Here is a 24,807-nt window from a genome sequence, read left to right as displayed (position 1 = left end):
AGGCTAAATATATAAATAAATATATAATATATAAATATAATATAAACAAGATACCTAAATTTTAAGGGAGCTTAATGAGGGACTCCTAAGGACAGACACCTCATTATTTTTTATTAACTAACTAATACTGTATTATGGGTGTTTAGAAGGAAGGACATAAACTCTAGATGTAGAGACCAAAGAACAGGGGTCAGTGAGTATCAAAAAAATACCCTTTCCCTATCATGTTAGTTCATCATTTTTAAAAAACAAAAAACCAAAAAAGAAAAAAACAAACGGAACTTTACTATTATTGTATGGGTAAGACAGTGGCAGGGCACAGAGCATGTATGGACGTCAAGGACAGTCCGTGGAGTTCGTCTGCTTCCACCTTCACGTGGGTTCCAGGAATCAAGCTTAGGCTATCATGTTTGCCAGGCAAGTGCTTTACCCTTTGAGCCGTCTTACCAGTTCTAATCCATTTTTTCAGTAGCAGCTTTCTCAGATTCTCTTCCCAGGGAGTATACATCCAGTTTTGTGAGCTCACCATGACAGTGAACATTGATTGACAGGTTGATAAAATCTAGGGTCATCTAGGAGGCAGCCTTTGGGCACATCTGAGAAGGATGATCTAGATAGGCTAGCTTTTGGTCAAGTCTACAAGGGTTAAGTTAACTGAGGTGGGAGTCCCACATGTAGGATGGGCAGCACTAATCCCTAGGCTCATGTCCTAGACTGCAAAAAGAGGAGAAATCTAGCTAAGCATCAATCCCCATGCCTTGTTCACTACTTCCTGAGTGCAGACGTCAAGTGAGAAGTGGCTCCCAGCTTTTACACCAGTGTCTCTCTATGGCGAACTGACTCTGCACTGTGAATCTTCCTTCTGTTGCTGTCAGGGTATTTATCACAGCAAGAGGAAAAGTAACTCGCGTGCTCAGAAACAATTAGTTGGGTGCCTTGCAGTCTACATGCTTTAAGCAATCTGCTCATATATGTATACCATAACTCTGAGGGACTCCTGTTCTTCCTCAAGATAGAATCTCACAGTTTAAGCTAGCTTTGAATTGACTATGTAGCTGAAGGTGGCACTGAACTCTTAGATCCTCTTATTTCCACCTCCCAAGTACTGAGATTTCAGACAAGCACTACCAAACTTAGTTGAGCTGTCTCAATTGTCTGTCTGTCTATCCGCCCACCCACCTACCCACCCATCCATACATCCACCAATCTATTGTGTGTTTTGGGTTGGGAATGTGTCAAGTGAAAAATGTGGAGGTTAGCATTCTCTTTTTATACTATGTCAGTCCCAGACATTTTACTCAGGTCCTCAGGCTTGACAGCCTCTGAGCCATTCTGGCGGTTCCAAGAGTGTCTTTATCCTAGGGTGCCTTGTGGGCTTCAACAGCTATACTCTTTAAGAGATTCTATGGCTGACAGGAAATCAAACTGAGCTCGGGCCATCCACAGGATCAAGAGGATCAAGCCTCTCTACCTTGTCCATTTCACCAAGCACTGGGTCTGATAGACTTCTGCCACATATAAACCCATTTACACATCCCACATATATCAGCTACTAACCCAATTACACGCTACAAATATGCATCATTTCAAAGATACTGCAAAGTTATTCTAAGGTGATGGGTTCTCCTCAAACATCTTCAGTTCAAAGTTCAGTGGTACACATGAACGGTTTCAACTTCCTCTGGTTTTGTTAACTATCATACAGTTCTGTGAAGCAGAACCAAGCACCAGGCTCACACGTCACTAAAGATGCACACCCAGTGCCAGCATGGGAAACACAGTCTGGCCAGTGCCAGCATGGGAAACACTGTGTGGCAAGTTGAGGCCGGGCTTCTCAGAACAGGCGCTTCTGCTGTGCCCTGGCATGTTTTGGAGCCATGACAACTTGTAACTCTAGGAAAGCAAAGCTGTTTGCTTGGCTGTTTACTGTACTCATGACATTTTATTAGTTGTCCTAAAATTAAATTAACTTAGATGATGTTTTGTAACCTATGAATTTAATAAAGAGCTGTGTTGAGCTGGGTGTGGTCATTCACACCTGTAATCCCAGCACTCAGGGAGCTGAGGCTGAGCCTGCCAAGAGTTTGAGACCAGCCTGGTCTACATAAAAATACCCTGTCACAAAACAAACAAAATAGACAGAACAGAGGTGCATTTACTTTGGACAGAGGTGCATTTACTTTGGACACTGCTATGGCAACAGCTAATGTGGATTTCAGCAACTACCAGCCTGTTTAGCACAAACAGTGGTAATGTGTGTCTGTCTGTCTATCTCTCCAGTCTCACTATGTTGTCTAGGGTAGCCTTGAATCTGCCTCCTTAGACTCCTCAGTGATGGAAATCTAGGTGTGCTATGCCTAGCAAAGTACTCTCCGTTTTTTTTTTTTTTTTTTTTTTTTAGGATCAGTGAAAAAAGCAGCATGGACGATGTGGCTGTGGCTAGAAATGGTTATTTAAACACAGTAGCCAAAAGTAGGCAGACCCTCGGTTAATGACATCATACACTAATTACTGGGTATCCAGTTTCAGAGGCTGCCTTCTGGCATGTGGGGGGCTTGGGGGAATGGAGTTCAAGGAAGAGAAAGAGAGAGAAAGAGTGGGATATAGACAGGAGGGAGACAGGGAGAGAGGGAAAGAGAGAGAACAAATGTGTGTACAGAACAGCTAAGCAATGTAAGGCTGTAGTGAAGGTAAGCTCAGGTTCTGGAGACAGAAGGATTGGCTTGATTCTAGAATCTACCATACACTAGTGAAGAGCCTACAACTCTGGTAGAGACACTTGGTTAGCATCTACAATAATCATCAGCTAGGGCTCATTGTCCACGATGGAAATGTTTATGGCTGTTCTGGGAGGATACTAGTACACATAAAAGACACTCCAGTGCTCAGGGGCACTAAGGACAGGAGAAGGAACAGAGGAAACCAGGAACTGGAAAATTACAGTTTCTGGACCAGATCTAGTACTGCTGTCTGTTTCTGTATGGCCCTGAGTTAAGGCTGCTATATGTACTTTTCTCTTTTGGAAACAGGGCCTTCCTTCCTATGTAGCTTAGGTTGACCTCAAACTCACGACTCCCCTACCTGAGCTTTGCAAGTGCTGGGATTATAGGCTTGTACCACCAAGTCTAAGTAGTTTTTACATTTTCAAATGGCTAAAAGAAAAATCTGAAGAATATTTTGTGCTACACAGGAATTATATAAAAAACCCATTGTAGAGTCTATCCAGTCTTATTAATTCATAGCCAGACTCATTTGCTTATGTATTGTCTATGGCTGCTTTCAACACTATGACAGATAAGCCAAATATTCCAGTAGATAGTATGAGATCTGCAAAGTATAAAACATTTATTATTTACATCTTCAGAAAATATTTGTCAATTCATGGGCTGGAGAGACAGGTTGGTGGTGGCTAAGAGCCCTGGCTGCCCTTCCAGAGGCCCCTGTTTTGATTCCCAGCACCAACACAGCAATTTACTAGCATCTATGACTCTAGTCTTAGCGAATCTGAGATTCTTCTGGCCTCTGTGGGTATGTGGTGCACAAATACACATGTAGACAAAATACCCATACACATAAAAGTAAGAAAAAAAATCAAAAAATTGCAAATTCTTACAACAGACCAATGTCAGAAAATAGAGACACTAACATTAGAGAAGAAAGTCTTATAATTTTTCATTGATTAGTTAATAAATACTTACATTTTAAAAATCTATAACAAGTATTAATGTTATCAACAGTAGTACTGACTACATGAGAATTTAGATTTGGTAATGGGATAAAAAGAAATGACTAGAGTAAAATCCTTACTGATAAATAGAATCATGATATAGTTTAAATATCAAAAAGAATAGTAATAACAGCAAAGTAGAACTTCATCAGGTCACTGGAGAGAGAAACTGAAGAACAGAAAATGGGAAAATCTCCCCTGCTCATTGATCGGAAGGATTAATATAGTAAAAATGAACATCTTACCAAAAGCAATCTACAGATTCAACATAATCCCATCAAAATTTCAACATAATTCTTCAAAGATCTTGAAAGGGCAATTTTTAGCTTCATATGGAAACACAAAAATTCAGGATAGCTCAAAAATCTTGAATAATAAAAGAACTGCTGGGGGTGCCACCATCCTAGATTTCAAGTTGTACTACAGAGCTATAGAAATAAAAACAGTATAGTATTGACACAAAGCAGACATGTTGGTCAGATGAGAACAAATACAGAGACCCACAGCCATACATGATGCAGAGAGTAAGAAACCTTGGAACACTTAGCCCTAAATGGGATGTCTCCATCAAATCTTTCCCCACAGAGTACAGGAAACCCAGCAGAAGAGGAGACATAGAGTTTAAGGCCTAGAGGGGATCGAGGACACCAAAAAAACAAAGCCTTCTAAATACACATGAACAAAGCTCACCTGAACACAGAGATAGAAGTAGCATGCACAGGGCCTACACGGGTCTGCACCAGGTCCTCTGTGTATATATTATGACTTCCAGTTTAGAGTTTTTATGGGATGGCCCAGTGTGTGAAGGAAGTCTTATGCCTTCTTTTGGGCTCTTTTTCTTCTGTTGGTTTGCCTTGTCCAACTTCCATGTAACAGCTTTTGTTTTATTTTATCCTATTTTATTTTGCTATATTTTTAAAAATGAATGAATGAATGAAAACCTAGCCACAAGGGTAAAGGTTAACTGAATTGTCAATTATACCTGCTGGGAGAGAGAAAATCAGCTTTCTCCAATAGAGTATATCAACCACTCCAGTACAGGCCTTATGTTCAGGAGTAGTTGACCAACATACACTGGACTCCACATTGGTCCCCTCGCCTTGGGTGTGGTTTTATTCCATTTCCTTGGTTTTGTTGTTTTATTGAGTTTTCATTTGTTTTTTGAGTAAGAACTTAAGTTGGATAAGTGGCAGGGGGTAGGATCTGGACAAGCTTGGAGGAGAGGAAGAATATGGTCACAATACATTTAAATTTAAAATTTACTTTAAATAACAAAAATATAAAAAGAAAAACTGGATGTTTTAAATCACACATATATAAAATTAGTAGAGAATTGTGTTATATTAACATTGGCTCCAGAAAGCTTCCAGCATAAATGCCTTGATACTGGTTGGTATAACCTGAGGTAAATAGTGGAAAATAGGTTCTAGATCCCCAGCCAAACGTTCTTGAGGTTAAACACTTCTAAAACACTCATGAGATCTAAGCTCTCTAGAGTCTGTGATCTCTTTGACACAGAACACAAGTGATGGGAGAAATGTTCATAGTCATGTAGGCCATCTACTTTCTGAGTTCAAGACCTGAGTGGAGACTTGAAAAGACTGAAGCTAAGTTGCTATACCAGGAACTAAACACCTGACATTTCTCTCCCTAACCAAATGCAGAACATGCAGGCTTTGTCTTGTTGTTTTTATCTGAAAAGTTCCTATGGACAAGTGCATTTTCTGAACTACAAATGGGCTTTTAGATAGTGCTCTCTTGTAAATATGAAACCCTCAAAATGATCTGGACTTTCTTTTTTTTTAGAAGGACCAAAGCTTCTTGGTGATGAAAATGCTACCATTGATAAGACTTCCCATCAAGGCAAGATGCCCCTAATTGCTTTTCCTGTCTTTCTTATTCAGACCACAATGACATGCTAAGGTCTTTTTTTTTTCCTTTTTCATATATGGTTGTGCATGTGTATAAGCATGTTTTGGCACATGTATAGATGCAACTGTGGGCTATGTGTGCAAACCCACATGCATTAATGTCCATGTGGACGCCTGAGTTGATGCTGCTGTCCAGAACCATCCTTGGATCATTCTTTCACCTCATTCAAAGGGCGGGGTCTCTCAAACCCAGAGCTTGTCTCTGTTCTCTGAGGCTGGAATTAAAAGAAGGCCACCCACCATCCCTTTCAGCATTTATGGTAGCTTCTATGAATCCAAAATGTGGATTCATACTTGAGTGGCAAGTACTTTGACCATTCAGCCATTTCCCCAGCCCCATGATAAAGTTTTTGCTAGCAACCTGTTGCTAATGGCTGTATCAGTCTGGGGCTTATTCCTCTTTCTGCCATACTGTTGTGACTTAAAAATAAGTTCATATGCTTGTCTTTTGTGTTTCCATCAGTGATGCCTAAGTTCTTCTGTTCCATTAAATGTGGGAAATTCTTAGTGACTCCCTTCTAAGACAAGCATGGTAGAAGAGATGATAAGTTTTGATACTAGATCATAAAAGGCAACATGGGTTTTTCCGCTCTTGTCTCTTAGGTCACTAATATTAGGCCAAGTCACAAAGCCATAGAAGTAAAAAAGATGAAGAACCAAAGGTTCCTATATAAGGTCGGCATTAACTGTGGGTGCCAGCAGAATGCTCCAGACCAAGGCAAGGTTGTGGATAAATGCAGCCCCCAGTGATATCTTGCCTCCACCCCATGAGATCCCAAGTAAGAAGTAGTATTCCATAAAACAAAGATAATACATGTTTACGGGGGCTGGAGAGATGGCTCAGTGGTTAAGAACACTTGCTGCTTTTCAAGAGAACGTGGCTTTGGTTTGGTTTCCAACACCCCTCCCTATAGAGGCTCACAACTGTCTCCAATTCCAATGGGATCTGACATCTGCTGCCCTCCTTGGGCTCACGGCAGAAACAACGTATACATGTAGGCAAAATGTTCACATTTACAAAATAAAACAAGATCTGTAAACAAATAAATGTTAAGTGTTCTCTTAGGTTGTCATGCTTTGATGTAATGTGCTGTGTAGCAAAAGATAATGACTGCAGACCCCCAGAACTATCTACACTGGACTCGTGTAGAGACGACACTAACTGTATTGTACAGCTTATGCTTCTATGCCTTTGCAGTGCTGTCCATGTCTCGTACAAAGTCATATCTGTCTGGCAAATGTCCTTTGCTTCTCTGAGGGTCAGCTCAAGTATCATATTCCCTGTGAACAACTGAGTCTTTTATGGGAATCTGGGGTTTCCCACTGTAATTTGTAACATTTCCCTTGTTGTAGAAAATCTGTTGTGTGGTGTTTAATGGTCTTGAAACATTTATTTACTCCCCATGGACCTGGTACATCACAGGTACATAGAATATGCTCAGGAAATATTTGTGAATTAATTTTATTTCTCACTACAATCAGTTTTAAACCAGAATAATTAAAAGGTTTAAGCCCCATATATTAATTGGATTCTTCTACTTGAAACTGAAGACCCAGGTGTAAATGGTAAAGGAGTGTGCGAAACATGGTTTCAACTTGTTAAAATGTGGAATACAGTCTTAAACAACCTGATTCAGTTCCTAAAGATTAGGGATAGGAATGCTAGATTTTAACATACTGACCAACCAACAAAAGGACTAAATGACAAAATTTAAGATGTTTCCATTTGATATTCAGAAGTGCCAAAAACAAACTCTGAGTAACTTATAGTCTCAGGGAAGGCTGCTGAAGGCCATTCTAAGCTTGCCAAACACATCAGACTAAGTTTGTGATTCCAGTCTTGAAATCTAGGAAAAAACAGAGTTGACCATCTTTCAATGAAGTCTGGTTAATCAGTGTTGTGCCTTAAAACCTGAATTTTCACTGAAAGAATGGGCCATCTGCTTTGAATATTTTCTAGACTAAGCCTCTATTTGTACACTGCTTTGATCTTTTGGCATAATGGGAAGGCAGTGATCCAGTCCAGCTACACCTCAATCAACTGTGCTCATTTAATTTATCCCAGGAACACTGACTGCCAGACCCAGCTGGAAATGTGGTCTTATCCTAGCATCAGGAAGAGGAAGACACATCACGGAGAAGGGCTCTTCTGTTTTGGTTGATGACACAGTTTTGTGTCTAAGAAAATGTTTTTTAACCACAAATACATAAGAATCCTAACAGAGAGGATGCACAGAAAAGAAACTGTGGGGAGTCAAGGACAAGTTAACAAAAGTAAAGCCCCAGAGCCCCACTATAACAAAACTGCTGTTTAAGAGTGCAGATAAGACAGGAGTCAACTAATAAATGTCTACAGCATCACCAGACAAGATAATATCACATTATAGGCAAGTGTAGACCTGTTTTTCAAAATAGCAGTAAAAAGGTTGTACTGGATGATAACCTAAGGGACTGGGTGCTGGACTTAATATACAATATGCTAGAAAGGCAATAGGTATTGGATGGTCAGCCTAGGGCACTTCCATGTAAGTGGTGTCAGATTAGATAATAACTTGTTAGGGAGTGAGGTGAAACAAAAACATCAAAAACAGATGCTACTCCTGCATGGGTGGGGAGCAGTGCTGGGATTGGATCCAGAGCCACTGATATAAATCACAAACTTTGCTAATATTTTCATTCAGTAAGAATCTATGAGTTTGGCAGGGGCTTGGTATTTTCAGACGATTGTGAAAAACAATTAGGATGTGAAGGGTTTCATTTTGCACAATGTCAAGGATATCTGGTTGTTTAGGAAGAAAGCCCAAGTCATAAATAATACCAGGAACAGTAAGGTAAGTTTTTCATTCGTCAAATATTCATCATTATGATATGAATTCATGAATCTGAGTGCATATGCTTCAGAGATGCTTAAAATACTATTATTTCTAATACATCAAATGAGTTAAAGAAATGTCCTTAAATCATATAGCAGCAACCACAAGAATGCAGAATGTGTCTGTGAACCACAGTATATAGACGTGATAAAATTCTTTTTTTTTTTTTTGGTTTTTTTTCGAGACAGGGTTTCTCTGTGGTTTTGGAGCCTGTCCTGGAACTAGCTCTTGTAGACCAGGCTGGTCTCGAACTCACAGAGATCCGCCTGCCTCTGCCTCCCGAGTGCTGGGATTAAAGGCGTGCGCCACCACCGCCCGGCCGTGATAAAATTCTTAATGAAGGGGGTAAAAAAAAAAATCTATGTTTTGTAGGGTGCTTCTCGGAGATAATTAGTCAGGCCCTAGTACCTGTAGCTAATCCACTGCAGTCCCTCAAGGAAACAGCAATGGAGCTGCTGAGGTGGTATCTAGCTCTCTGGGGATTAATCCAGAGGCTCAAGAAGAAGATTAGTGCTTTGTACGATTACATTTTAGGGAGAAAAAACTGATGACCAGGTCTAGGATTTGCGGGTGATCAGAAGAGTGAATTTTATAACAGGGCACAGGAAGCATGGACAAAGCAAACAGTAGCAGGGATGTCTGAAAGCTGTATAACCATCAGCACCAATCAATGCTGTACTTACTGCTACTACTGAACACTTTCTGGGCGCCTGGCAAAGGGTAACATGCATGGCATAAGTGAGTACATTTAATCCCACAGTATCATTTAACGTGAGATGCATTCACTCATTTATTATTTTAGGTTAACACATAAAATAATGAGTTTCAGCTTAGGATCTTTACACGTACATTTCATTATACTTTGTTCTTCTTTGTCCCTTTCCCTGCAGCTCCCACTTCGTCTCCCGGTTAGTTTCCTACTGTATTTCCCACCTCCCTCAACAGTCCGTCCTTTCTTCTCAGGACTCTTTCTAGTTTACCACACAAGTTCTATTACTGACCTGGCAGAGGAGAAGCTGTGCTCAAAGGTGTTAAGTGATTTGCAGGCAGTTAGGCGTGAGCTGAGGGCATCAGTGCATGTCTAAAGGCAAAGCTCCTTCTTTACCACCAGGCCAAACGGCCACAGAAACTATGTAAATGTCTTGTACAGAAAGTTAAAGAAAGATTGCTTTCAGTTTCATAGATAAGATGTAATATTTCATTAAAGAAGAAAGTAGGAAGTGTTGGTGCATTATTGTACATACATCACAACAATAACATATCAATAAAAATAGTACCTCTGGACAGCAAAATGACAACTGAGATTGTATCAAGATTGCTGGAAACTCTTTTTCTCTTCTTTCTGTCTTCCTGGTGTAAAAGCCACTGTGTGCACTGTAGTGTTATCTCAAACACAAAAGGCCACAGCAGTTTACACAGCCTAGGTAGCCTCTGACAGAGAGGATCGGAGTATCTAGGAGGAACAGCGAGGCTGCTTCCTTTCTGGTCTCCTGGAGACATGGGATAAAGGAACTGAAGACACCGCAAGATGGAAAGACTGTCCATGTTCACGGATTGGCAAAGTTAGAACTGTAAAAATGGCTGTACTGCCAAATTGAGCTACAGATTTAACACAACCACCACCAAATCACCAATCATATTTCCATGGAGTCAGAAAAAACAACTCTAAAATTCATATGGAAACACAAAAGGTCCAGAATAGTCAAAGCAATCCTAAGCAGAAAGACAGACAGCACTGAAGCTATAACACTGAGTAATACTATAGAGCAAACAAAACCTACAAGATATTGGCATAGAACAGATATCTGACCAACGGAATTCAGAGTTTAGAAATAAACCCACATGGCTAAAACCACATAATGGTCAAAAAAGGCATAAGAAAGACACATTCTTCAACTAATAATGCTGACTCAACTGAATATAAACACACAGAAAACCAAAAACTAGACCTTCATCTCTCACCCAACACAAAATCAACTAAAAAAGAACCAATGACCTTAATGGAATACCTGAAATTTTCAAATTGCTAGAAGTACAGATAAACAAAGCACTTCAAGGTAATAGGCACAGCAAGGAATTTCTGAAAAGGACCCCCAACACAAGAAATGATCTCAGGAACTGAGAAGAGGGATGATATGAAATTTAAAAGCTTCTGTACAAAAGAAATTATGAGCTAAGTAAATAAATCTTTGATAATCACACACCCAACATGTATACTATAACTGCAAAAAAACTAAAAAAGAAAACCTCACATCATCCAATCAATAAATGGACTACATGATGAAATACAAAAGGTCAACAAATATTTGAAAAGAGTTTAATAACCTTAGCTATTAGGGAAATGAAAATTAAAACTTCTTTGAGAATCAATTTCACCCAGTAAGAGTGGCTTTCAAAAAGATAAATGACAGGAAACGCCGGTGAGGACATGGGGAGAGAGGGACCCTATACAATGTTGGTAGCCATTATGGAAGTCGGAGTGGAGGTTCCTCAAGAATTAAAAATAGAACTGCTATTTGTATATCTATATTCATTACTTCATTATTTACAATAGCTAGGAAATGGAACCAGCCTAGAAATCTATCAACAGATGAGTGGATAAAGAAAATGTGATGTAGAATTTTATTAGCTATAAAAAATAAAATCTTGATATTCGTAGGAAAATGGATGGACTTGGAACTCATTATACTAAGTGAAATAAGCCAGAATGAGAAAATCAAATACCACATTTTCTCTCACATGCAGACTCTTGATTTACACTTACATGTGTGTGCATGCACATGTGTGTAGATCATGAAAGCAGGATGGGGGCAACCAGAGAGAAGGAAGAGATTTTAAAGACGAGGAGAGGGAGGAAGAGAGGCCATGGGATACATACAACATGAGAGCAGAAAAAAGGCACCAGAGACTGGCAGGTGTCAAGGGGAAGGGCAATGAATATAAGCAAAACATGATGATGTGTATGTAAGGAAATGCCATAGTGAGACCTACTCCTTGTATGGTGACTTAAGAAATTAAAACACAACTGTCTGGGGTTTCTTTTTGAGGCCTTGGCACACAAAAAAATATAGGAAACCACCAAGGTGCCTTGGAAACTCCTGATATGACAGATTTTTTTTTCTTGTTGGTGTGAGGATTTTGTTCTTTACCTTACTTGATAAAGCAGAAACTTTGTAAATGCGTTTGTGGAAGGGAACCTGATATCAGTTTCAAACTTTGGAAATTCCTGTTTTAGAAAAATATTTTGCCTTCTAAGTGGTAGGAAGACAAGATGTGACACTGGCAGTCTTTATAAGTAAGTTTGGGGACATAACAGAACCCACAGCTTGTTTCTCCAGCTATACATACTTGTGGATATAGAGAATGTTTCTAACTATAGGCACGAGAGCACTGCTTGTTGAAGCTTGTGCACCAAGGGAGTCCCATTGGTAAACAGTAGCTCTGACTGGACTTTACGCTTTGGTTTACTTTACTGTTTTTTTTCTTTCAGGAACTGCTCATATAATCATATATAATCATGCAACAGTCTCCTTCTAATCTAGTTGGATTTCTTTTTGGAATTGCTCCTGTTTAGCTATATTCTCAGTATACAACTAAAAATATGTTTCTAAATTTCTTTTTATAACTCAAGGGATCTCATTCTTAAGCTCAAAAGTGAAGAGGATGGAGACAATTCTTACAAAATTAGATATTCGACAAGCACAGAGGGAACCTGTGCCACCAAGGTAAACCACCACGGATGCATACATGGATGTATACCTGACAACTTGGCCTCCAGTCCTCCAAGATTAAATTAAATCTGTCAAATTCTGCCTTACTTTGGTGCTAGGTTAGGTTTGGTTCAATCATCTGCTGTATGCTTATTGCTATTGCAGTCTGATGTTTTCAGTAATGACATTGTTTCTACTAAATTCTCATTAAATGATGGTCCTCTGACTTCAAGCTTGGATAGACTGAGACTTCTAATTTCCTGGATACAAAGGGTCTATATCCCTACTTAGCATGTAGAAGCTTTAGAAAATGGAACTTAGGCCAGCATTAACCTTCAAAGATAGGGAATTAAAGTCTCAGAAGGGGAAATTGAGGCAAGTTATAAAGAGAAAATTAAGGGGATTGGAGAAGATAAAAATGCCTGTTTATCCTATTGGCTGAAAATCAACAGGACAATAAAGACTAGGAAATATGTTTATAGTCTATGGTAGTTTGAATGTAATTGGTCCTATAATTTCATAGGGTGTGGCACTACTAAGAGGTATGGCCTTGTTAGAGGAAGTGTGTCACTGTGGGGATAGGCTTTGAGGACTCCTATGCTCAAGTTATACCCAGTGTGGGATTCAGTTCACTTCCTGTTGCCTGCAGATCAAGATGTAGAACTCTCAATTCCTTTTCTAGACCATGTCTGCCTGCACGCTGCCATGTCCCACCATGATGAAAGTGAACTGAACCTCTAAAACTGTTAAGTAAATCACCCCAATTAGCCATTTCCCTTTATAAGAGTTGCCCTTATTATAGTGTCTCTTCATAGCAATAGAAACTCTAAGACATAGTGAAAGCATGCCTCGATTTTCGTTACCTTAACAATATGATTCTCTTGACCTCTTTGACCTATGTTTTCATCTTATCAGCTTATATACCTGTACAACAAACCCAAGAAATTACCTATGACCCAAGATTGGTAGTATAGACTTGCAATCCCAGCAATGGAGAGGTTGAGACAAGAGGATTGCTGTAAACTTTAGGGTAATCTGGGCTAGTTAGTGAGTACTAGGGTCAGCTTAGGTTCAGAGTGACATGCCGTCTTAATTTTGTTCCAAGAAAAAAAGAACTTGCCAAAGGCTTTGTAGTTAAGAGCAAATATACCAGAACATTTTAACATAACCTTTTAAGTTGTTTAAATAATATAATTTCAAAAGTCAGCAAAATCACATATCTTTTTCTTTTTTTTTCTTTTTGAGGGAAAGGAGGCCGTGAATTTGAGAAAAAAACAAGGGACAATGCGTTGGAAGGATTGGAGAGAGGAAAGGAAGGGGAAATAGTATTTATTAAAAAAAATTAAAACTGTCTTTGCTTTCTGTTAACCTATATATAGTAAGGATTTCTTTGACTATTTTTTCTTCTCCCCTTTGGAAACAGGGTCTCACTATGCAGCCCGGGCTGTCCTAGAACTCATTATGGAGACTAGGCTGGCTCAGAGTCACAGAGACCCATGTTTTTGTCTCCAAAGGTGCATGCATCAAACCTACCTCTTTGGACCCATGTGCTTATCTTACTTTGCTGTGTGTATCATGAATGTGTGTGTGTGTGTGTGGGGGTGTTTATATGTGTAGGTCAGAGGTCAATGAATGTTATACTTTAACTTAATCCACCTTATTTTTTGAGACAGGGTCTCTTTAATAAATTTGAAGCTCACTGGTTTGGTTAGAATGGCTGACTAGAGAACTCCAGAGACCTACCTGTCTTCCTCCCTGTCCCAGTGCTAGGGTCTGGCATTAATGTGGGTGCTAGTATCCAAATGCAAGTCCTTATCCTTGAACAGCACTGATGGTTCAGCACCTACTGAACCATCTCTCCAGCCCTTATTTCTTATTTGTAAGCCTCTATAGAATACATCTCACTAGTCATCTTATAATCTCATTTACTACAGGAAAGTTCTGTGACTCAGCAATTAGCTCTTGCTGCTCTTTCAGAGGCCTGGAGTTCAGTTCCAAGAACCCACATCGGGTGGCTCACAATGCCTGTAACTTTAGCTCCAGGGGATTCAATACACCCTTCTGCACTCTGTAGGTACCATGTATGTACCAACACATACATTTCTTTCTTCCTTCCTTTCTTTTCTTTTTTTTCTTTTTGTGGTTTTCTGAGACAGGGTTTCTCTGTATCTTTGGAGCCTGTCCTGGAACTAGCTCTTGTAGACCAGGCTGGCCTCAAACTCACAGAGATTTGCTTGCCTCTGCTTCCCAAGTGTTGGGATCAAAGGCGTATGCTACCACTTCCTGGCTACATATTTTCTTGAAAGAAAAGCAATTTTTTTTTTTTTTTTTGGTTTTTCGAGACAGGGTTTCTCTGTGGTTTTGGAGCCTGTCCTGGAACTAGCTCTGTAGACCAGGCTGGTCTCGAACTCACAGAGATCCGCCTGCCTCTGCCTCCCAAGTGCTGGGATTAAAGGCGTGCGCCACCACCGCCCGGCAAGGAAAGCAATTTTTAACAAAGTAAGTATACTAAAATATTTTTACTTAAATCTTTTAACTCACATGAAAGCACAACTTTCAAAAGCAAAACTCACACAAGCAGCCATTGTTAAGTACAACTCTCCCTTGAGAAGCCCATGCCTATACTTGAGTGCGAACAACTGTTTGTGTATACACATGTGCATGTCCACATGGAGGCAGAGGACAATCTCAACTGTCATTCTTCAGTCACCAGGTACCTTGTCTTTTGAGACAGCATGTCTGGGGTTCACCAAACCGAATGGGCTCACTGATCAGCAAGCTCCAGGGATCTGCCTGTCTCTGCCTCCCCAGCTCTGGGATTATAAGCACACACTAACACACTTGGCCTTTTAAAAATGTTGGTTTTGGGAAACTCCCAGGATTCTATAAGGATGACCCTAGCTAAGACTCTTAGCAATGGCGTATGCATAGCCTGAACTGGCTATCCCCGTGACTGGGCAGGACTTCCACTATAGGAACTGGGGTGCCAGTTCAGCCACACAATCTTTGACTTAAAGTCTGTCCTACCTATGGATATGGGGGGGGGGGGGCAGGGAGTGTGGGTGGTGCAGATACTGTGGGAGTGGCCAACCAACGACTGGTCCAGCCCCAGGCCCATACCACGAGAGCAAGCCCACCCGACATTGCCTGGAGTGCCACAGTGACAGTTCTGTGGACAGTGGAAAGACTTAGCCTTGCTTTTCAGTTTGATACAAAAACCTGAGAGCAGACTTGAAGATTTCCAAGAAAACAATCAGTATTTTAGTGGATTGTGTTATCAATTTCAGTTGAGCTGTCAATTTTCAGGGAGAATCTACAGAGATGCAATCTGACATTCAACTTAAAGGACGATGTGACTGTATCTCTTCCCTTAACCTTTATAGGCTGGGCACAGTCCTGCCTGATGCAGGCCATCTCTGTCAGGCAGTACCTGAATCTGTAAATAACTGTTTTCACAAATGAAGCACACCAAAGGCTGGGGAAATGACTCATAAAATGATTGGCCCATACATATGAGGACTGGAATTCAGATCCTCAGCATCCTGGTAAAACCTGAGTGGGAGCCCACCTGTAATCTCTGCATTCACAAAATGACTATTTAGACTAGCTAAATCAGGGAGCTCTAGGTTCACTGAAATAGTTTGTCTCAATAAATAAAATGGGGAGCTATGGAAGAAGAAAGATGCCCAAAGTCAATCTCTGGCCTCCACATGCATGCATGTAGTGTGCATTCACATGTGTACATACACGTGTATGCCCACAGAATGAAGGACAAGGGAAAAATGCTTCATGAATACCTTGAGAACGCACTGAGGACTGCAACTGCTTTCACTGAACCAGATATTGCTGTATTTGTTTCTCAAACACAAGGCCAAACATCCAACTAGTTTTATAACATATTGCTTTTTTTTTTCCCTCATTTTTTTGAGACAGGGTTTCTCTGTGTAGCTCTGGCTGTCCTAGAACTTGCATTGTTGACCAGGTCGGCCTCGAACTCAGAGATCCACCTGCCTCTGCCTCCCGAGTGCTAGAATTAAAAATGTATATCCCTACCACCTGGCTATTTTTTTACTCTTGTAATAAAAAATCCAATGGGACTTATTATATATGTTTGTTTTATTAGTGATTACTGTAGGACCCACAGGTCTACCCCTCCTCACAGGACTCAAATTGAGGATGGCTTGCAGTTTCTGGCCAAACATCTTGTTGCAATTTTCGGCTAAACATCTTGTTTGTTCCTGTGCTCTTTCTGCCCCCACTGGTGGTTAGCTTAGGGGTTTTGTTTACTCTTGGACCTTGTAATTTTCCACCTGCCTGGGGGGATTTCCATTGTGCAGCAGCTAGGTATATAAGGTTTTTCCTAAGCATGAATAAATGGCATTTGGCATTCTCTCCTCACGGATGACCCACGTCTCTTATGTGTTCCTTTAATCTCCAGGCCCTTGCCTAGCTCGAGAATGGTACAGTAGCTCGAACTGTACCGTAGGGAGTAACACAGGCATTACAATTACAAATTTGGGAATTGCTTGATGATTTTAAAAGACTCTGCATGAGGTGCCATATAATTGGGACTATGTGAGGACTTCTTTGGTTATTTGTAGTGATAGATATCACAAAAATTACACAGACCATTCTGATTATCTTTTGATACTGTCCATATATTTAATGTATGGCCCAAGACCACTATTTTTTATTCAATGTGGCCAAGCGAATTCAAAGGTTGGACACTCCTGCAATACAATCAATTCTGCTGACTTATTTAAACACTTCTATCTACAGACAGACTTTCTAAAGATTTAACAATTGCAAACTGCAGAACTATGGCAACCAGAATACTTTTAGTATGTGTCATACTGGCTAGTTTTCTGTCAACTTGACACAAATTGGAGTTATCAGAGGAAGGAACCTCAATTGAGAAAATGTCTCAGGCTGTAAGAAGTCTATAGGGCATTTTCCTAACTAATGATTGATGGGGAGGGCCCAGCCCATTATAGGTGGGAACATCCCTGGACTGGTGGTCCTGGGTTCTACATGAAAGCAAGCTGAGCAAGCCACAAGGAACAAGCCAGTATTCAGCACCCTTCCATGGCCTCTGCATCAGCTCCGGCTTCTGAGTTCCTTCCTGCCCTCACTGCTTTTGATGATGAACTGTCACGTGGAACTGTGAGTGAGATAAACCCTTTCCTTTCCATGTTGATTTTGGTCATGGTGTTTCATTACAGCGATAGTGATCCTAAATAAGAGAGTGTCCAACAAATAAGGGAACAATGGGCATCCCACTAGAAGAGACCCAAAGGAAACTGAAATAAGGGGACTTCTAAAACAGTCTCAGAAGCAGTGATGATACTTGCAGCATCTCTCACCTTACATCCTAAACCCATTGTCCCAAATCTTGCTCTGAAACACTTTCGTGCTTTTCTGATATACATATAACCCCATTTCCATGTCCACACTTTAGACACTGAGGGTTTCCACAGCAAGACTAACTTTTATGGCCTATGATAAGGACTTACTTTACTTGAGAGGACGAAGTCCCTAAAGAACATGAGGCTAATTTTCACAGCGATGAGCCACAGGCTACATGAAGAGAAGTTTTTTCCCTTAAATGTGCACGTGGCAGTCAGAACATACTTTTGAGTTACACTCACTCTGCTGTGGCTGGGATGAAATTGCAGGAGCTAACTGTTAGGGTTTCTTTACAGCTTTCCTTTCCATCCCCAAGATTTCTTTGAGGTTCTGAGATCCAGACACCTTTGTTCTGCATGTTCTTTTATAATAGCAATGGCAGTATCACCAGTATGTGGTTCACAGCCATTTCTGTGTACTTTGTTTCAATGTAAATTATTTCTTCTTCCCTAGATTTTGTAAATGTTAGAAGGTGGTTATATATATTATGTATATTTTCTATTTTATAATCACACATATTTAAATTTGTGTATATATATCTATTAAACTGTATTATACACAAGCATTGTTCTAGATAACAGGAATGGAAATGTAATCATATTAGTATCATGTGCATTCATGGGTCCGATATTCTATCGTCAAGGAAGAAGAAAAGACAGAGTGAAGGGACAGAGAGCAACATGAACAAGCTAATTCAGACAAGAAACCTTTTATCTTAGTTAGGGTTTCTGTGGCTGTGATGAAACACCATGACCACAATCAAGTTGGGGAGAAAAGGGTTTATTTGGCTTACACTTCCATATTGGTGTTCATCACTCTAAGAAGTCAGGACAGGAACTCAAACAAAAAACTAGAGGCAAGAGCTGATACAGAGGCCATAGAGGGGGCTGCTTACTGGCTTGCTTCCCATAGCTTGATCAGTCTGCTTTCCTATAGAACCCAGATCCACCTGCCCAGGGGTGGCACCACCTACAGTGGGCTGGTCTCTCCCCCATAAACCACTAAGTAAGAAAATGCCCAACAACTAAATCTTATGGAGGCCTTTTCTCAATTGAAGCTCTCTCCTCTCTAGCTTGTGTCCAGTTGACACAAAACTAGCCAGTACATGTTTGTTCTGGTGCTTTCCACTAGGGTGGCTAAGGTAGCCAGATGTCCTATTGTTTGATGTCCTCTGATAGGCAGACGTGTCACTGATACTGACTGAACGTATTCTTTTAAAGAAAACATCACTGATAAAGAATATGTTATTGGAAATCTCTTAACAAAACTCAAAAGTGTCTTCTTTTAATTATCACTATTGCATGTGTATGTGTATACCATGGTACACATATGGAGGTCAGCAGACAACTCTGAGAAGCTGGTTTTTTTCCCTCTGCCATATGTGTGCTTAGGGAGATAGAATTCTGGTTGCCACGCTTGCTTAGCAAGTATCTTCACCCACTGAGCAATCTTGCCAGCCTACGAGATGTTTTCCTTTTTTTTTTTTTTTTTTTTCTTTTGGTTTTTCGAGACAGGGTTTCTCCGTAGCTTTTGGTTCCTGTCCTGGAACTAGTTCTTGTAGACCAGGCTGGCCTTGAACTCATACAGATCCGCCTGCCTCTGCCTCCTGAGTGCTGGGATTAAAGGCGTGCGCCACCACCGCCCGGCACGAGATGTTTTCTTAAAGGAAAATATTCCTTAACATACATGACATCAAACTTTCGGTAATGAAATTTGTCTTGGTTACCACTTAAGAACAGTTTCTAGTTACTCATCCTAGAACACAGAAATGACTGGGGCCCTTGAGTTACAACTTCTAAATCTCCCGGCCACATAGTCTCAGCTCTGAAATGAAGACAATGTACTTTGATGATGATTCCCAACAAGGATAACTAACAGTCACTGAAAACTTATTCTCAGAGTAAGATCTAAATTAAGGATGTGTAGATCTAAATTAACAGCAGTGAAATAGTAACACATCCACAAAGTACAGTGCTTAGGGACGTAAGAAACTGCTGATGGTATTGTACATGAACACATTAACAAACAGAAACAAACACCGAGAAACTCATGCACTAGGTAAAGAAACCACTGCAGAGGTGACCCCACTCTCCCTAGGCAACGGAGTTAAGTGGAGGTATCTAGATGCCAGACCTTGCAGTCTGGTTCCATGTCTCACACTATCTCTCTACTTCTTACCACCACTGTCTCTTACAGGGCAAGTCAGGGTAGAGAGGTCACACCCAGCAGCAGGTGCTACTGTAAGTACTAAGCAGATACTGTTTAAAGCCTACACTCGGAACCCTTAGACTCTGCAGCCCCCAATCTGGCCCAATTCTGACCTTTCAGTTCTGATCACAGATGGTGTCTACTTTAGGCTCAAGCTTTGCCAGTGAGTGGTATCTTAGAAAATGCTTTAGACAAAACCTTAAGTTCCTAAGTTGGTAAGGAAGTATCAATTTCAAATTCAAAATTTTGTTGAGAAAAATCTTAAGTGCAGGAGAGAAAAAAGCCAAGACTTGTGTGGTGCTTTATGGATCACTCATGCAAATCTTGACTTTGTTTTTAAGACACTGTCTTGCTGTATAGCCCAAGATGACCCAGAACGTAGAATCTTTCTGCCTCAGCTTTCCAAGCTCTGGTTTTACAGGAATCCATCACAACCCCAGTCCTTGTTAGTGTATTTTCTTAGGTAAAATGTTTCACCACATACAGTTTGGGGCAGCGTTCAGAGAGTATGAAGTCTGGTTCTGTAAAAACAACAGGTCTGGCCAGATAGCCGCAAAGGTGCTGTGCAGCTGCCGGCAGAAGCAGGTGCAGTCAGCCCCTACGAGCACAGCTGGGAAGGGGTAAGTGTAAGAACAGAAGAAGCGCATTACAGAAGCTGCTCCAACAAAGCAGCAGACATAGAAATACAGACTCTAGGCCCGGGACATGAGATGGCTTGTTTATTTTTCAATCTCCTGGCGAAATTACCTAGTAACCTTGTTTCACAAAATAATGTACTTATTGACTAGAATAAGGCCTACAAGTAGGACAGCTCTGATCATATAAAGTAGAATCATATTCACCTACAAGTGACTGGAAACTACAGCTATTATGTGGCTCCTATATGCCTCGTGGGGACAAAAACGTGCTCCTGCAGCGCACAGACAGTCAGAACATAGATTTCCTTTGAGTTTTAGCTTTCTCTGACTTGCAACACACTTTCTGGTTGATACTGATCATTTCACACTGCTGCTAAAAGTCACATTGAAAGCTGGCAGTTGAACAACTTACCTCTTATCCTTCTTGGCTGTGTTCAATATTCAGAGGTTGACACAGTTATAGTTTTTAGCGGTTTAACATAAAGACAGACATTTCAGGGAGAACTGACTCCACATCAGCATGGGCAGTGTGTCCAGCGGATGCAAGGCCACTAGGATGTGAGCTTAGTAATCACACTGATCATTTCCTAGAAACTGATTTCCTGAGTCAAACCTCAAGGGCATCTGAGCAAAGGAAGACACTGACACAACTGGACTATGGTTTCCAGGCAACTGGCCTTTTAGGAGAATCTAGACAGTGTCCTGGCAGCTGCTGAACACAGCAGAAATCTATGAAAAGGAATTTAAATTTTTTTTGCTAAAAAAAAAAAAACCCTCTTTTATTCCTTTGTGCCTCCTTTTCTTTATTGATATTGTAAGAATAATGTCAAAGCCCTAGGGATAGCCTAGGAGCAGACCCTCAGAACCCAGTGTCTTCCATAGGCAGCGAGGACAATGAGGAGGCACAGCATAGCTCGCAGCACACTGTCTGCCCTCCACGTCAGTCTGTGATACGTTAATAGCCAGGACACTGTGAGATCACTGGAGAGAGGGTGATCTAGCAATAAATATCACTAACTGGAGAAATTTAGTTACATGCCCTGGAAGTTCTGTCCAAAATGTATAGAAAGAAATTATAAATGTGACTATTAACACACAGAAAGAAATAAAGCCACAAATCCACACCCCACTATGTCAAAAGCACAGCAATCCACACAAGAGTCATGTGAAAATGAAGGAGCAGAAAGCACACGGGGAGTTCATGACTGTACAGAGCGAGATGTGAAGGTGAAGATGGGGAAAGAAAAATGCAAACAAAAATCATTGCCGTAGTTAAGGAAAGCTGTTTCTCACCGTTCTGAACAAAATGGCTGAACTAAGAGCATCTGATTGGCTATGCCCATATACCCTCCTCCTCATCCTATGGGGAGAGATGACATGGGAACAATGCCCCAGGGCAGCATGGGAATGAAAAAGAGTTGGTTAGTATTAAAACAAAGGCATAAACATAATGCAGCAGAAAAGAAGTTCTTGGCTTTTTTTTTTTTTTTTTTTTTTAAAAAAACATTAGCTTCTAGTCCCCCAACTACAAATTAGTAATTAGTTTATGGTTCCATGGTTACTCTTCTACCTTTCCCAGAGATGGATGTGCAAAATGAATCAGGTCAGAGCTAAGGTCTGTTTGCTGCCTTTCTCCATCTCTGTTTGCCTCCCCACGCCAATAACCTCCACCTCATCTCTAAACCTTTTCCATGGGAAATATCTGACATGCTTCATGCAGGGACCAGGCAGTCTAAATTCCAGGAGCCGGAAGCAGGCAGAGCAGACAGTGGTTTCTAGGTAGAGGGACACCAAGAACACAGCTCTCTATTTTACATAAGGTTGATTCTGTTTTCCCTCTAAAGTCTTAGCTGTGTCTCAGCTGACTTGGTCATCGTATAGAACCATTCCTTCTGAGTCTTGGAGAGAGTAACAATTTGGATATCAGCGGCTACTTTCATCCACACGAATCCCATGACAACTCTAAGAAAATGCTAGAGCTGTCACTTGGTGGAGATGCTTAGCAGGGGAGTTTTCCAAGACTTTGCAGTCATATGGATGTAATTACTTGGCTATTGTTTTTCCCCTTCGTTTTATTTTTTATACATTTTAAGACTGGGTGTGACAGAGATGCTGGAACTGATTTTGAGCACAGAGATATGAGGTAATGTGCTCAATGCTCTTCCCTGTTCATCACACAAGAGATCTTGGGAAGGTTTCACCTTCTTTAAAAATTGTTGCAATTTTCAGTTTCATCAATGTCTGTTTTGTATTGGTAGCAAGCTGAAGGCAACAATATCCCTTGAGAGTGTCATGCTGAAGGGGTCCACCAAAAATCAAAGGGAAGAAATGAAGTTTCACCTATCACTTTTAATTTTTTGCGGTACTGAAAATTCAATTTAGGGCCTTGCACATGCTAGGCAAACTACTGATCACTTAGGTACATCCCTGTCTTCAGCTGTACCTTCCACAGAAGATGGGCAGGCCATATCCTTTGCAATTCAACAAGAAATAATTTTTATCCTGAGCTTTGCCTTGCTGAGCTTGAGAAAAGTCTTGTTCCTTAACAAGGAATCAATTCTTCAATGAGAAAAGTAGGACTCATGTTTTTCTCATTTCAATGTAATTATTTAATAAAGTCTTTATAAACAATTGAAGCATATGTTCATAACATATTCAGAACCATCAATTTCATATACAGGAATTATTTGAGAAAAACCTGAGATTCTTCTTCTAAATCTATAACCTAGAATTTGCAATGTGCTACCACAAAATTTATGAATATGAGAGCATACTGTTTAAAAAAAAGAGAGATTCCAGCACAGTCTTACCTGGTCTGGGGAGGGTTTATGGTTCGTCTGATTGGAACGGGAGGACTTGAAGTGGTCATCCTCATAGTTGTCAGCCATTAGTTTCATCCGATTCTGTGTCTAAAAAGAAATTCATAGTTTAAATTGAGATAAAATCCCTATAATAAATGGTAGGGCAACAAGTACCTTAAAGACTTCCATGAGCATGCAGCTAGTCCTGTCCACAATAAAATCAATTAAACACGGACTCTGAGAGGATACCGCCAAGGGTTTAGTCAAAGCTATCCATACTGAAGCCCTAACCCCAACGTCACCTCTTCTAGAGAGAGAGAAGGACTCAGGGAAGTCAAAGGGTTGACTCTTAATTTTGCTTGTGATTAAGGCTGTGTTCTAAGCACAAGTGAGTCACCGGATCTCCTCTAGGTGAACACAGAGAAGAGTCTGTGTAGGTAAGGAAGAGCGGTGTCAGCAGGAGTCAACAGAAATATTAGACCGCTCACACCTCTAGAACTTGAACAAAGAGACTGTAGGGATTATTTTATTTGTATCTTAATAAATAAAGCTTGCCTGAGGTAAAGATAAGCCACTAAAGGCCAGGGAGTGGTGGCACACACCTTTAATCCCATGACTCAGGAGACAGAGGCAGAAGAATTTCTGTGAGTTCAAGGCTACCCTGAGCTACTCCTGACGCATCCAGAAACAGGTCCAGGTGGTGGTGGTTCACACCTTAATTCCCAGCACTAGGGAGGTGGAGACAGGAGTGATGTGGCTGGGCAGAGAGAGGAATATGAAGGAGAAGAGACAGGAACTCAGTGGGTGTGGAGTCTGAGGATTTGTGGAGACAGGATCCCACCCTTTTGGTCTGAAGATTTGTTAAAAGGTCTGTCTAGTGGCTAGATGCTTTGCTTTTCTGATCTTCAGTTTGAACCCCAATATCTGTCTCTGGGTTTTTATTATTCATGCAACACAGACAAACACTATTTTGGTCACCCATTCTATGGTATTTGTTATGGTCGTTTGAGCTAAGACAGGTAGGTAACTGTGCAGGGAAGACAAGCCTCAATCAAAGCAAGCACTTTATACAGTACTTTTTAATATTGCTAAATAAGACTAGATTGTACTACACATAGCATTCTGCAATTTTGATTTTTTTAGTTATATTTAGGTAGGACTCATTTTCATGTATCTAATAACTGACTCATCATCTTTATAAACAGCTATTCAGTTTTGGGTGGATTTTATATAAATATTAAGATCATAAATATCTGGGAAGAAGTTATTACTTAAAATGAAATAATATGATCATCTAGAAAAATCTAAGAGAATTAAAAAGCAGGTGACAAGGAGAGAAGTTACATGTGGCGGATCTCTGTGAGTTCGAGACCAGCCTGGTCTACAAGAGCTAGTTCCAGGACAGGCTCCAAAACCACAGAGAAACCCTGTCTCAAAAAGCCAAAAAAAAAAGAAAAGAAAAAAAAAGAATTTAACAGCCACCAATAAGTAATTTAGGTTTGAAAATAATCAA

General features: G+C 40.5%; 1 protein-coding gene across 9 annotated transcripts in view; it reads right to left on the bottom strand.

Moving 5' to 3' along the window:
- Positions 1-24,807, bottom strand: part of Erc1 (ELKS/RAB6-interacting/CAST family member 1) — a 365,559-nt gene that overhangs the window by 40,402 nt on the left and 300,350 nt on the right. For 5 of the 9 annotated variants that reach the window (XM_057764045.1, XM_057764072.1, XM_057764063.1 and 2 more), the window contains one exon: positions 23,304-23,402. In XM_057764045.1, the coding sequence (XP_057620028.1) occupies positions 23,304-23,402 (99 nt within the window). Of the gene's footprint in view, positions 1-21,786; positions 21,854-23,303; positions 23,403-24,807 lie in introns of all 9 variants that reach the window. The other 4 variants (XM_057764088.1, XM_057764097.1, XM_057764105.1 and 1 more) reach the window with 1 other exon arrangement.

The sequence above is a fragment of the Chionomys nivalis genome, chromosome 1 (assembly GCF_950005125.1).
Source record: "Chionomys nivalis chromosome 1, mChiNiv1.1, whole genome shotgun sequence".
Lineage (NCBI taxonomy): Eukaryota > Metazoa > Chordata > Mammalia > Rodentia > Cricetidae > Chionomys > Chionomys nivalis.
This window is presented reverse-complemented; position numbering and strand designations above follow the sequence as displayed.